Source organism: Pecten maximus, chromosome 1 (assembly GCF_902652985.1).
Source record: "Pecten maximus chromosome 1, xPecMax1.1, whole genome shotgun sequence".
Taxonomy (NCBI): domain Eukaryota; kingdom Metazoa; phylum Mollusca; class Bivalvia; order Pectinida; family Pectinidae; genus Pecten; species Pecten maximus.
The window spans coordinates 29370028-29385219 of NC_047015.1; the positions used below are offsets into that span (position 1 = coordinate 29370028).

Genomic DNA, 15192 nt, shown 5'->3' on the forward strand with positions numbered 1-15192 from the left:
CTCACACTATACCCCGACACAGTCTCACAGTATACCCCGACACAGTCTCACAGTATACCCCGACACAGTCTCACACTATACCCCGACAAAGTCTCACAGTATACCCCGACACAGTCTCACAGTATACCCCGACACAGTCTCACACTATACCCCGACACAGTCTCACAGTATACGACGACACAGTCTCACACTATACCCCGACACAGTCTCACAGTATACCCCGAAACAGTCTCACAGTATACCCCGACACAGTCTCACACTATACCCCGACACAGTCTCACAGTATACGACGACACAGTCTCACACTATACCCCGACACAGTCTCACACTATACCCCGACACAGTCTCACACTATACCCCGACACAGTCTCACAGTATACGACGACACAGACTCACAGTATACCCCGACACAGTCTCACACTATACCCCGACACAGTCTCACACTATACCCCGACACAGTCTCACACTATACCCCGACACAGTCTCACAGTATACCCCGACACAGTCTCACACTATACCCCGACACAGTCTCACAGTATACGACGACACAGACTCACAGTATACCCCGACACAGTCTCACAGTATACCCCGACACAGTCTCACACTATACCCCGACACAGTCTCACACTATACCCCGACACAGTCTCACAGTATACGACGACACAGTCTCACAGTATACCCCGACACAGTCTCACAGTATACCCTGACACAGTCTCACAGTATACCCCGACACAGTCTCACAGTATACCCCGACACAGTCTCACAGTATACCCCGACACAGTCTCACACTATACCCCGACACAGTCTCACAGTATACCCCGACACAGTCTCACAGTATACAACACAGCTTCACAGGATAAAACGACACAGCTTCACAGAATACGACACAGTTGCACAGTATACAACGACACAACTTCTTATTATACGACACATCTTCACAGAATACGACACAGTTTCACAGTATACAACGACACATCTTCACAGTATACGACACAGCTTCACAGTATACGACACAGCTAAACAGTATACGACACATCTTCACAGTTTACGACACATCTTCACAGTATACGACACAGCTTCACAGTATACGACACAGCTTCACAGTATACGACACAGCTTCACAGTATACGACACAGCTTCACAGTATACGACACAGCTTCACAGTATACGACACAGGCTTCACAGTATCAAACGACACAGTTTCATAGTATGCAACCACACAGCTGCATGGTACACAACGACATAATCTCACAGAAACCAACGAAACAGCTTCACACTATACAACATCACTGTTTCACTTCACCCACAAATGCAACGAGGACCTGTAATAGCGCTATAGTATTCAAATGTATGTGTGTCCCCTCTGGCGCCCTGGCTAATATAGTCATTTTAGCTTGTTTGCTGGTAAAATATTTCATTACCTAAAATCTATTCTCATGTGTCCTCCTATTTTGAATACATACAAGTATCTTTTTTCATCAATCCTTATTCTGACAGATCGTACTAAAGACATAAAACAAGCTATCATGTTTCAATTCTACAATCCAAACTACGTTTTACATAATTATGTTTTCAAATTAAAGTTTTACTGCAGTACCTTGGTAACAAGCTGACCCGCTGCCGTGTTCTCCCTGACGTGCGTTATGTAGGTAGACTTGTTAAATTGAGGGTTATTGTCGTTCACGTTGATTACACTAACAGTGACAGTAGCCGTCACACTGTTGGTACCATCCCAAGCTATAACTTTATTACTTAACACACGCTGTGCCTGGTCTTCGTAATCAAGCATAACGAATGTGAATACATCGCCAGTCTTGTTATCAATATGCATTACTGAAAGTCGAAAATAAATAAGAATACATTTTTTATTTCAACCTTATGTATCACATAAAAATAAACACAAATAAATGGTACAACATTGTACCTCTATACAATATAAATACGGCAAGAGTGTTTGTTACATTGTATCAGTACAAACCACACGGCACTAGTGATGCTTACATTGTATCAGTACAAACCACACTGCACCATTGTTTCTTACATTGTACTAGTACAAGCAACACGACCTAAATGTTTGTTATATTGTATCAGTACAACATATATATTGTACCAGTACGATTTTGATATTGTTTCAGTATGTTTACCACTTTCACTACCTCTGTAATTATAAATTATCATTAATTTATCATGTCGTGGAGAAAGAAAGGGAGTGAAGATCGGATCTATTATTGTTCACTCGAAATCAATTTTCTTATTGTCAGGTAATTTGCATTTACCTGTGGAATTCGCCAGTGAATATGTGAGAATGCTATCTTTATCCTGGTCGGTAGCCGATACCTGTCCTATATAATATGTTCTCTGTTCTGCCTCCGGTATTACAAACACGTACGTCTGATTCGTGAATACAGGAATTTCATCATTGGCATTCACTACGTCAATGGACACGACAGTAGATCTAAAAACATATATGCATCTATAAAGTTATCAGGTTTATATCCAACATACATGATTCATTAAAGGGCAAATGCGAATAAAATCATAAATATTGTTTCATCTAATTTTAACATTTCATTCTTTTATATCTTATAAACCCTAACAGAAAACCATTGGGACTAAATTTCGCAAAAGAAATTGAAAATACTACAACACAGTTGTCGTTTTTACTCTACTCTTCGTATTTTCATTCACCCTTTGAGTTTTGGGAAACCTCCATCTGTCGCCAACACCTGGATATCGAAATGTTGCACACCATGGTCATAGTCGAGGTGTGTTGAGTTTTTCACAAAGATATTGCCAGTTTTTGAGTTCACATCAAATATCTAGAACATAAATGTATGTTTGCATAAATGCATGTCAAACTAAGATATAATCAGTACATTACGATGGATCAAGTAACGATGGACCATATAGAACAACAAAACCTCCATCACTCCAGCATTAAAAAGTGTAAAATCGTAAAAAAAGTAAAGTAAGATCTGCACTCATTTTTTTTATATACTGCAGACACGGGGAGACACAAAATTAGGAATTATTCCTAATCAGATCGCGTTGTGTGTCGAGTTTGTCATTTGTCCTCGTGTTTTGGTGTGATAATACTCTAAAACTGTCAGTTAACTAATGTCACGATATATCGGAATACAGATATATAACACAACTATTACCTGGGAATGGTTGACTAATGAATAAGTCAGGATCCCCATATCACCATTATCGTCGTCAGTAGCTTTCACTGTACAGTTCAATTCACCAGTCACGTTTTCTAATGCCGAACACTTCGTTAAACCTGTGATAGAGAATAGAATCGTTATAGAAATACCAACTTTTTAATGTAAATTGCTTTTAACCCAAAATTTCTTGCCTTTATTGACTGGTTTTAAAGAAGTGGTTCGCGAAAATCTGCGAAATGACCATCACGTCACGTAGCGAACTGTGCTAGCATGTACATTTTTGTGCATACAGTTTAATAGTATTATGTATTAACCTGTGGTAAATATTGGCTTGTTGTCGTTGATATTCTGTACATATACATTGACACTGGCAGTAGCACTGTGTTGTGTGTTATCATGTATGTTGACATGGCCATCGGTTGCAGATATCTATGTTGAATAAAAAGCTTACAATATATCAATATAATAACAAACAAACACGATATTATGTGATTTAGTCTTAATGATTTACATGTGGTTTCATGCGATAGTATAAAAAATTATACATATATATTTACAAATATAGTATAAGTCATACAAAACAATTTGGATGAAGGTTTATTCATTCAAAAGCTCAATATTCTGATCACCACGTACTGTTTTTATTGGATTGTTATCCCCCTCGTCCCCAGCTCATGTTAATAAAACCTGTGTTGTAGGTTATTCTACTCACAGTTAGTGTAAGAGACTGTTCCTGTTCATAGTCCAGTGGAGTTTTCAGCCACAGCCTACCCGTATATGGATCTATGTCGAAATACGAGCTTCCATTTCCTTGGACTACTGCATAAGTTACCGTGTTGTATTTCGTACTGGTGTCAGCATCCGTAGCATTTATGCTAAAAGACAATGTGACAGGTAAGTCTCATCTGGGACAAAGTAAAAGCTATTATTCAAAAGTAATATTAATGTAATATTTCACACTCAAGAGAATGCAAGTAATTTTTTTTATATTATACTTACAACATATAGACTAATTGTACAAAATGATCATTCATGGAAACAATGTAGATTGTAAATAGATGAATAGAGCCATATTTTGTTACATTCATTATAAACCATATATATCTAGAAAAAGTGTTATTACCCGGGGGTGAAAAACAGTTCTCCCACAGTTTGGTTTTCCTGCAAATCCAGCGAATACACGTCATGATCGAATATAGGGTCGTTATCATTTACATCCTGCAAATATGATACGGAATACAGAAGTAGTACAAAACTCGTAATTGGAAGTCATAGCAGATGGTAGTTATATCAAACAAAAATATTTTTTAAACATAAAGTTGTCCAGTTGTTATATGTAATATACTGTATACAATAGTATTGTTGCATTGGTATCTAATGTACATCCATATAATCACATGTTCCACAGGATTTCTAACGTCATCGTATGGTGTACATCCACATAATCACATGTTCCACAGGAGTGTTAACGTCATCCTATGTTGTACATCCATATAATCACATGTTCCACAGCAGTGTTAACGTCATCCTATGTTGTACATCCATATAATCACATGTTCCACATGAGTTCTAACGTCATCCTATGGTGTACATCCATATAATCACATGTTCCATAGGAGTTTTAACGTCATCGTATGTTGTACATCCATATAATCACATGTTCCACAGGAGTGTTAACGTCATCCTATGGTGTACATCCATATAATCACATGTTCCACAGGAGTTCTAACGTCATCGTATGGTGTACATCCATATAATCACATGTTCCACAGGAGTGTTAACGTCATCCTATGGTGTACATCCATATAATCACATGTTCCACGGGAGTTTTAATGTCATCCTATGTTGTACATCCATATAATCACATGTTCCACATGAGTTCTAACGTCATCGTATGGTGTACATCCATATAATCACATGTTCCACAGGAGTGTTAACGTCATTCTATGTTGTACATCCATATAATCACATGTTCCACAGGAGTTCTAACGTCATCGTATGGTGTACATCCATATAATCACATGTTCCACAGGAGTTTTAACGTCATCCTATGCTGTACATCCATATAATCACATGTTCCACATGAGTTCTAACGTCATCCTATGTTGTACATCCATATAATCACATGTTCCACAGGAGTTCTAACGTCATCGTATGGTGTACATCCATATAATCACATGTTCCACAGGAGTTTTAACGTCATCGTATGAATATTCACTGGAAGTGCGTGTCCAGTATTGTTCATTAGTGTTGTTCAACCTATACTCGCGTTCACACTGTTTCACAACACGGTCAACTTTCTTAACAATTACGAAATATTTCAGTTTCATTTTTAAATTTAAGTTGCATGTACTGTGACTTCATCATATATTTCTACACGTACATTGTATATGTAAACTATGAAGTTCTATATAACCATTGAGAACTTTAACATCCTTTTCTTTTAAGGAAGCACATCAGTCGTAATACTCTATTCCCTGCTTTATCAGAAACACACATTATCTTGTGAATCTGATAAGCGAGAATGGATGATACGAATGACCAACAGATTGAAATAAATTGCAACTCTACTCAGGATATGAATGTTATCATCATTAATGATACAAAAAGATACATAATAAATTTAGTATGCATAATACTGAATGTACATGTCACGTTCTCGTATTAACAGCGAGTATAGCTGTAAAAATCACTGTTGGAAAATATTATCAGACTTTACATTTTTAAAGAAATTTCACATCGCTAAATCTTTTATACGAACATTCAGTGTCTGCACTCTGTTTTGTAAATAACTAAACCAGTGCACTAACATTACAATTCACACACACGTGATTCCATTCGGCTTTTCTGTGTAGCATTCTTTACAAACATCAATAGAGGTAAACCGTGTTATACGTAAACATATATTTATAGAACATTTTCAAGGTATAGACTCAGGTATAACTATTCCTCAAACCTATTTTACTTGTAAGAAGAAATCATGGTTTAATCAGCATGGCATCTATATATAAGTCACCTCAAACAATTTCAGTCCAGCACAATTATAATTATGCATAGTACCTCAGCCATAAGTTATACATTACTAACACATTGCAAGCAAGCATGCTGGATATTATTAAAGCAACACTTTGCCCCTATTGCCTCCTGCTAAAAACTGTAGCAGTGACCTTGACCTAGACCCTAAATCCCGAATCTAAAACTTGATCTGTTGCTACTCATACTGAAGTTACATACTAGCTTTAATGAAGATGCCTTGATGCATGGCTAAGAAGAAAAAAGTGTGAAAAAATGAGTTGACAGACGGAAATACGGATGGATTGACAGACAGACAGACAGACAGACAGACAGACAGGGGGACAGACGAAGGAGGTAAACTTATACCCTCATCACTCCCGGTTTATTCGGTAGGGGACTAATGACAACATTTAATTATTGAATCACTGACCTGGACATGAAGACTGAGAGTCTGTATATCGCTGTTTGAAGATTCCCCTTTGACATGCTTAAGGTTAGTAGCCCTTATTCTTATGGTGTAGATCCCCGCTGCGACAGACATGTTCTGACATTCCATGGAGTCGTTATTAATGTAGAAACTATTATTTCCGTTTATTATTTGGAATTGTGTTCGCTGGTTTACCCCTTCATCCTCATCGATAATCTGAAAACAGTTTACACCAACTATATAATATGGTCATACATTGCTCATAAAATTTAAACAATACAACTTTGGTTGACAGTAATAGGGATTAACTAGACAGAACAGTTTCAAAGGTCTTGTGTACCATATCTTTTTTCTTGTGGTAACATGAAACGCCAGCTTTAAGAAATAAAGCATCCGATTTTTCGCATTGTTATGAACATAGCGGATATATTCAAATGAGTGGTACAATTTAACATCATAGAAATCAGGATAACTGAAAATTGGAACATTAAATATATATTGAATGGTGTTTTTATTGCGTTTACGGTATAATAAAGTATATGTCTGTATCCCATTGCGTTCATACCACCGTAAACGCAATCTTAATTTAATGTTCCCATTTTCAGGGATCCTGGTTATATGCGAACTGTCCAATTCAGCCATTTCTGTAACATGTAGCTTATCTCGTGGCGAAGTTAAATATTCACTCATTTCAACAAACGTCAGTTTAGCTTTTGACAAAATACTCATTTGGCATTAGTTTTTTGTACAGAGACCATCAGGTAACAGGAGAAAACGCTAAAATTGCGTTGATCAGTCATTCAAAAATGGCATCGTCTAGTTGACGTTCCGGTAACGTCACAAAGAGACGACGTCATGATTATGTTACCGATTTCCGCGCGTATTACTCCGCTGAGCCTTGTTTCACTGCGTTTACGCTAATTTCCAAGCCCTCTCAGGCTAACGCATTCAGAGTTTACTAAGATGAAGAAGGGATTAATGTAAATATGTTGGTCTGACATTAAACTAACCGTGAGGTTGTGAAGCGGGGATGGACACTTTCCCTCGGGGATGGTGTAGGACACAAATTTTTGAACAAATTTTGGTCGGTGGTCATTCACGTCGTTTATGTTTACAACAACGAGTGCGGTACCAGTAAGGGGTGGTAATCCTTTGTCCATCACCATGATAATTATGTCAAGTTGGTCCTCCCTCACAGAGGGATTCTCCCTGTCCAGGACTCCGGTCGTTCGGATAACACCACTCGTGGTGTTTATTGTAAAGTTAGATGACCTGTCAACATCAACACATGCTCCGAATGGATGTATCATGTATTTTAGAACACATTAATGTGTTTAACACATTAGAAATAAAGCTTGATTAAAACACAAACAACAACTTGTTCATAATTAATCAATCTACATTAAATATGAAGCTTACAAACTACTCCCAATATGTCTACCTTCGTTGTGGGACTTCTTCAAATTGTGTTCAACTTATTTCTTACTTATTTGAATCCTCTGAGCCATGTATTATCTAAAAATGTTATTGTTGGGAAGACATTAATCGAATATCTTCCCATATTTGATACATTGGACTAACTCATGTTTAACGATCAATTGTATTGTATGTAACTTACCACAATGTGGGGATCATGTAAAACATGTACTTGTTTATCGGATCAATATCGGCATCACTGGCCTGTAGCAAATATACATCATATCAAAAAAACGTGTAAATATAATGTATCATAATATATTGCTTATGCCTTTCAAAAAAGTAATACAGGCAACAAACTATCGTTTATTGTCATTCTTTGTGTTTCTTACAAGTTCACAATTTTCTGATTTCAGTGTTAAAATTAGATAAAACTAAATCAATTGAAACATCAATTTAGTCATATATTTAATGTTTACATGTATTTTACCCATCAACAAGGACTTAATAAAGCTGCGCAATATATGGGTTGTGTCCTTCCATGACCTGTCAGTGATTCTAGGGCAATACGTTTGGAAATCCGGAAGGTAGTTGTCAACAGAAATATACATATAACTTACTTTGACGGTGCCGACTATGGCGTTGTCCTCTTCTTCGTTGACATCGAATATGTATGTGGAATTCTCAAACCTAGGAGCGTTGTCATTAACATCAGTCACGTGTATTTTCACGGCAGCTGTCGTCAACTATTATAACCGCAATTGTGAGATATAAAGATAGTTTCTCCACTTCCGCTGAATCGTTATAAAACATCATGATATTCGCTAGCATTACTTTATCTTACTAACCCAATCAATCTATGGACAGTTTTAAAGAAAACATCGCATTTGTATTTCTGACCCAAAACACAAAAGAGAGATGATATATATGAGAAACGTGATTTTGACAAAAACCCGATCTATACCTATAGGTTGATCATGCTGAAGTACGTAGCCCGTTGTCTCATTTATTACCAAATGTAGATAGATATATAGGAGCTAACGCATTCACTTGTTCATCACTGACGTCAAAGATGATGGAATACTAACATGTTTGCCGTCAGATACACTGACGTCGAATTTCATTCCATCGTTGTTGCTTGAATTGACATGTCCATCAATCGTAACCAGTCCACTAAAAAAATAATGCATTAAGTTACGATCCATTAACGCCACTTACAGTGCGTAAAATTGTCAATGTCATTAACATTGCATGTATCATTTTAGAGCCTCTCTTTGTTTTCGTAATATTGCATGTATCCTTTAAAGACTCTTTTTGTTTTCGGAATATATTATCTATGACAGAATTCCAAAATTATTGAATGATAATATATATATATATATGTATCAATAAAATGAAGATAAACCAACCCACTTGGAATTACGAAGTATAGCCTGATAAATATTTTTTAAGCATTGATGTCATTTTTTAAAGTTTCATTGGGGTATACAATACACAATTCAATACGCAATGTCAATGGCCGTATAGTGACGTCACATATTTCGCACCATTTTCGTATTTTTTCATAGAGGTATGAAAAAAACCTCAACCAATCAGAAAGCCGCATTCTGCGTACAAACACTGGACAATCAATTATATAGATATCAATAAAATCATAGACATGCTTTAAATGGTCATTGGAAATATCGTTTGACTGTCGATTCGGTTACCGATTTTTGTAACTGGTTCGTGGTCTTCCGAGCGGTGAACCGTTGACACTCATGTCTCGCTGCGCGATTTCGCAGGCGTGACAAGAATGTTGAAATGAAAATTAATTTTCAAATGCAAAACTTAATGAAAATGTATGAAATGAATCAAGTTTTATAGAAATTGGCTAACTCGTTTCATAGAAACCAGTCCATAAATTTAAACGAGTTCGATCAGAGTTTGTAACAAAGCGATAGAAACACGAACACGATATTATAGACGAGAAAATACACGGCCACACGTATTATGCAGGAAATGTACAATATATTATTAGTTAAAACTTAAATACCTTGAGCTTGAGATACTGATTCGTGAATCAATGGAGATGTTGTAAAACAGTATTGCGTCAACGTCACCGTCAGTTGCCTGGATGTATAAGAACATATACCAGTTATCATCAAAGCAAAAGTCAGTTTTAGAAACGTGTAGATTTTGTTTTTCTAATTCAGAATGATTAAATTATCATCCAAACTGGACCCTTTTTAATTTTACGTTTAAGAGTATGACACTCTATCTCACGGAACTAGGTAGTTATGCATTGGTCAATAAGTAACGACTCGTTATGTATACATTGACACAGAAACATACACTTTACATTGTTCATTTTATACCTGGATGTAGAACGACGGATTGTCCATATCCTCTGATATTGTTGGCGTTAAGGACGAATTAACGAATATAGGGATCTCGTCGTTGACGTTAGTTACAGCCACAGAAATAGGAAACTCTGTACTGTAGTTACCATCGCTGACTGTGACATTCACATGAAGAAGTCGGTCGGTCGTCTTTTCATAATCAAACTTTTTCCCAGTTAAAAGTACACCAGTGTCACTCTGGATATGGAAATCTGGTAATGTAATGTGAATCATGCGAAATGTTAAAAGCAGTCGACACCAATTCAACGTGAAAATCTAATAATGTATAATGTAAATCGTGTGATATGCTAAAAGCAGTTGACACTAACGTAAGAATCTGGTAATATAATGTGAATCGTGTGATATGTTAAAAGCAGGCGACACCAATTCAATGTGAAAATCTGACAATGTGAATCGTGTGAAATGTTAAAAGCAGTCGACAACAATTAAACGTGAATAGCTGGTAGTATAATGTGAATCGTGTGATATGCTAAAGTAGTCGACATTAGCATTACTAAATAATATCAGAAGTGTCTATCTGATCCATACTCTAACGATATGTTAATTTGCACATAACTCTTACTTGTATTATCACTCAATGAAAACTCCAAAATATCGTTGACATCCGCGTCAGTAGCGAATATGGTTCCCCAATGGCGTGTTGACAGGCGAATTCTCCGGAATGGTGAACTGACTTGGGCCATGTATTACAGGAGGGTTGTCGTTCTCGTCTACCAGTGTTATTTCAACCACAGCCGAGCTATAATGTTTTCGAATAGGATGATATAAATTTGAAGCTAGATACACATTTAAATAGTTCTTTAGTGATAAGCAAATCTTAAAACCCGTTAGAATGATACGTTACGCCGATGATGTACCTCTTACATTTCTTATGTATATCAAATGTATCAGTTTCAAGTCATTTCATGTCTTTTTTGTTGCAATTTAAAATTGGTGTCGTTAAAATTGCATTCAAACAACACGACTTTGTTAAAATCAAAGTAAATCAGGGGAACATGGGAATATTCATGTTAACATACAAACTAATTTCTATGACATTTCATCCGTCCACCAGAATAACTTCTATTCAAACATTTTACATTTTTGTAAGGAGAAATATAGAGAAGGGAATACAAACAGATTATACTGTGTTTAATACTGCATTTTAGTTTTGTAATGTAGTCATGAGGTACTGTCATTTAATGGTCGATTAAATCACCATTTAGATGTTAACCCATGTGGGTTTGTCTTTCTTTGGAAGTTTAGAAACAAGCCGGTCTTTGCAGTCGTGGTTGTGTCCTTGGGCAAGTATTGTTCTAAATGGTATGCGATGGATCTCATATATGTTGTACTATGGACCAACCAACCAATTGTTTTTCCGTAGACTTAAGTGTTAACGTTTTGGAGTATATCATTAAAATTCTTGAATTCAATATGGCAAGTATGGTTTATAACGAAAGTTTAGGGTCTCATATAACACGTAATCCAAAACAAAATTTTTTCCATGGTAGCCATTTTGAAAATTCGCAGTAAAAATTCTCAAAAATCTGAAATGTTAACAGGTAAATTAATATTACGTGAACTTTTGGGGGAAAATTCAATAGGACTAACAAAATGTATATCAACATTTCTTATGGATAGTTACCTATCAGGCTACATATCTATTTTCTTACTTCATAACATACTGGCCAATCAGTTGCTGCCAGACATTTTATCCCTGGCTCAACTTTCTTTACACAGGGGATGTTTCAAAGATCTATTTTTTCAATTGGTTGGCTGTTCCCTACTACCAGGTTATTACCTGTTTTTTCACCGGGCGATACACCAATCAAACAAGCAAACTATATATGTTTAACTACCATCAAGTTGTTTAAATATATATTCCCTGGTCCTAATAGATCATTTCCATCATCATAACATTTGTATAAAGTGTTTAGATTAATGAACATACATAATGTACATACCCCGTCCTTTTAGGTCTGCCATTATCCGTGGCCAATACTGACAGTACGTAAGTTCGTACGCCTTTATCATAGTCCAGAGACAAGGAGGGATGAATAATTCCGGTTTTGTTGTTAATTTTGAAAACGGCCTGAAACATCAGAAAGAGAGTATCATCATACATATTACATACAGTGGAACATATACTGTATATATCGTTGAAAAGTACAAATCCTTACATATTATTACTCTTGAATCACTTTATGGTATACCTGAGGGATAAACAACGCCACACATTATATTTATAACACATTTTTGACGTAGATGGTAAAACCTGAGACAATGATTTTTGTGTGTGTATAATACAAGAAAAAATCGATGCATTAAATTCCAAAATAAGTGAGAAAGTTGTCTTAAAGAATCAGCAGCAGGGGGTTCTTCAAAAGTAACATTAGCTTTTTTTTCAACAGAGTTCAATTGAAGCTAACTTAAAATCGTTCGGTTAGGTCCAAAACAGTCCGAAAGAAAAGCCCGGTACTTAAAAATGTCCAGGGTTATACAACTCGAGGGAACAAAACATAGTCCACATTGAACATTTGCAAAATTAACCAGTGGTTATATCGTTCATACCGAATTGGATCAACATCCGATCATCCTGATCGCCCTAACCTTATCAATCATCCTTAATATGTTTCTATATCAGTATTTAGGCAAAAACAGACACCTAAACAGTGATTTAACTCAAGTTGACCAACAGTTTTATATTTTATATGGAAAAGTTATTGATAAACCAATACATTATAAAGTGATACCTTCATTTCTCCTTCTAAGGAATAACGTATTGTTCCGTTATATCCACCATCGCCATCGGTAGCGTTTATAGGTGGATGGCAAGTGATCGGAGTGGTAACATTTTCGCTGACTGTACAGTTGTATAGAGCTGCATAGAAAAGGTAAATACAAAACAACCATACAGAATGGTTAAAAACCAAATGAGTAGTATACTCACACGAATAAAGCACTCATATTACCACAACGAAAATGTCGATTTTTTATCATAAAAATCATATACATTGAAGTCGCGAATGTGATTGCAAGGACCTTTTTCAAAACACATTGTAAGCAAATAGAGTATCATCGTACAAATGCCTTGAAATATTCGTTGAAATACAAACCTGACGTAAACATAGGGGTGTGGTTGTTAACATCGGACACTGTCACACTAACGTTGACACTGACTTGGTGTGTACTGTCTCCATCACTCGCTGTTACCTGAAATAATCAAAACGAATGTGTATACAACGAGTATTTTACTTAATTATCATAATTGTTCATGATGGCAGGATGCATTCAAAAAGTAAATAAAACAAACATGATAAAATGTTTTAACATATCCAAATACCAATATAAGCAGAGACGAACAATGGGAACAGCGAAAAGTTTCAGCGGAGTTCCGTAAACAACTAACACCCTTACCACATCATATATGTAAATGTTAGTTTACCCACCTGGAAATGGATGAGTGGTTCTTTCTCATAGTTAAGTGGTTTGATGAGTCGTAGTGCGGCGTTATGTGGATCGATCTCAAAATAGCTGACTCCGTTTGCTATAGAGTAGGTGACAGTGTTATATTCGGGAGTCTCGTCATCGTCTTGTGCATGTATGTTACTAAACGGACAATAAAACAATGTAAGACTTGTATCAAAGGGAAATGTCTTATATTCCCGATTCATATTGCTGTCATCACTAATTGCAACAGATATTCTATGTATCTAATGAGTGTGAGCTCTGCATATTGATCTCTCGTAGCCCTAGGCCTGTTTGTGATCCTCATTAAACAAATAAAGCATTAGAACATATTGATCTTGTTTTGAAAGGTATGGTTATAGCGAATAGAACTACATGTAGTATTAGTGCCTTTAATACGTTCTTAAAAACAATGACAAGTAATAAAACATTAATTGTAATTTTATTTACGTATTTCATTCCCTCCAAAGTGATTATACCATCACTCAATTTCAAACGCACAATAATGTAGGGTGACCTAAGTGTCGGGTTTCATCAAAACTGGCTGAGAGTGTAGGAAGTGTTGAGCTTGATTAGCGTTTTATAGATAAACCTGTATTATTCTAAAGCCGAAACATACATAATACAAAGCCATAACATATTAAAAACGGATGAGAAAATCATGAATAAACGAAAACGACTGCGAGAATAAAGAGAAAACGGAAAATGATTGACAAAATAAGGAGTAAAAAGTTCGAAAAGGTAAGGAAAAATAAAAACGATTAAGATTGTAATGAATAACATGAAGCAAAAAGTAAATACAACACAAATATACAGTATATATATAACTCTATAGGTGATACGTCTTTAATACATTGTATGACCGATAAAGTAAGACTTTTTTGATACTTTGTATAATTATTGTAATTATCGTTACTATTATATAATCACATCCGTTTACTTTAGTAATGTCAGGTATTTTAAATTAACAAATACGGTTCGCATATAAAATACAAATATAGTTTGGATTACATGTATATGACGTATTTACATATTACAAACATCACACCAAATTAACAACATTATTACATACACATGTACATGGATTAAGTTTTTTTTGTAAATATAATTTACATTAACATACAGGTTTTGAGAATGTGATACATATATAAAATAGTACCTTTGATTAACTATGTTTCCAACTTGAAAATCCTCAGGTAAAGAAAATGCGTAGGACGTGTCATTAAACTTCGGGCTGCAATCATTGATATCCTGATATCGAAACAAAGCATTCAATTAGATAAACTGTCCAATATCATTTGGCCGATTAGTTGGAAAT

The 15192-nt window shown here is 35.8% G+C and overlaps 1 protein-coding gene across 1 annotated transcript in view; it reads right to left on the reverse strand.

The window, feature by feature from the left end:
- LOC117337743 (protocadherin Fat 4-like) overlaps positions 1–15192 on the reverse strand; it is a 142274-nt gene that overhangs the window by 36131 nt on the left and 90951 nt on the right. Inside the window, exons 58-76 of the mRNA XM_033898885.1 lie at positions 13856–14015; positions 13523–13619; positions 13160–13287; positions 12371–12498; positions 10990–11111; positions 10383–10618; positions 10061–10137; positions 9114–9198; positions 8646–8771; positions 8228–8289; positions 7620–7881; positions 6613–6825; positions 4291–4385; positions 3880–4042; positions 3482–3596; positions 3162–3283; positions 2689–2819; positions 2277–2455; positions 1598–1833 (exon numbers count right to left, since the gene is read on the reverse strand). Coding sequence (XP_033754776.1) covers positions 1598–1833; positions 2277–2455; positions 2689–2819; positions 3162–3283; positions 3482–3596; positions 3880–4042; positions 4291–4385; positions 6613–6825; positions 7620–7881; positions 8228–8289; positions 8646–8771; positions 9114–9198; positions 10061–10137; positions 10383–10618; positions 10990–11111; positions 12371–12498; positions 13160–13287; positions 13523–13619; positions 13856–14015 — 2737 coding nt within the window. The remainder of the gene's footprint in view (positions 1–1597; positions 1834–2276; positions 2456–2688; positions 2820–3161; positions 3284–3481; positions 3597–3879; positions 4043–4290; positions 4386–6612; positions 6826–7619; positions 7882–8227; positions 8290–8645; positions 8772–9113; positions 9199–10060; positions 10138–10382; positions 10619–10989; positions 11112–12370; positions 12499–13159; positions 13288–13522; positions 13620–13855; positions 14016–15192) is intronic.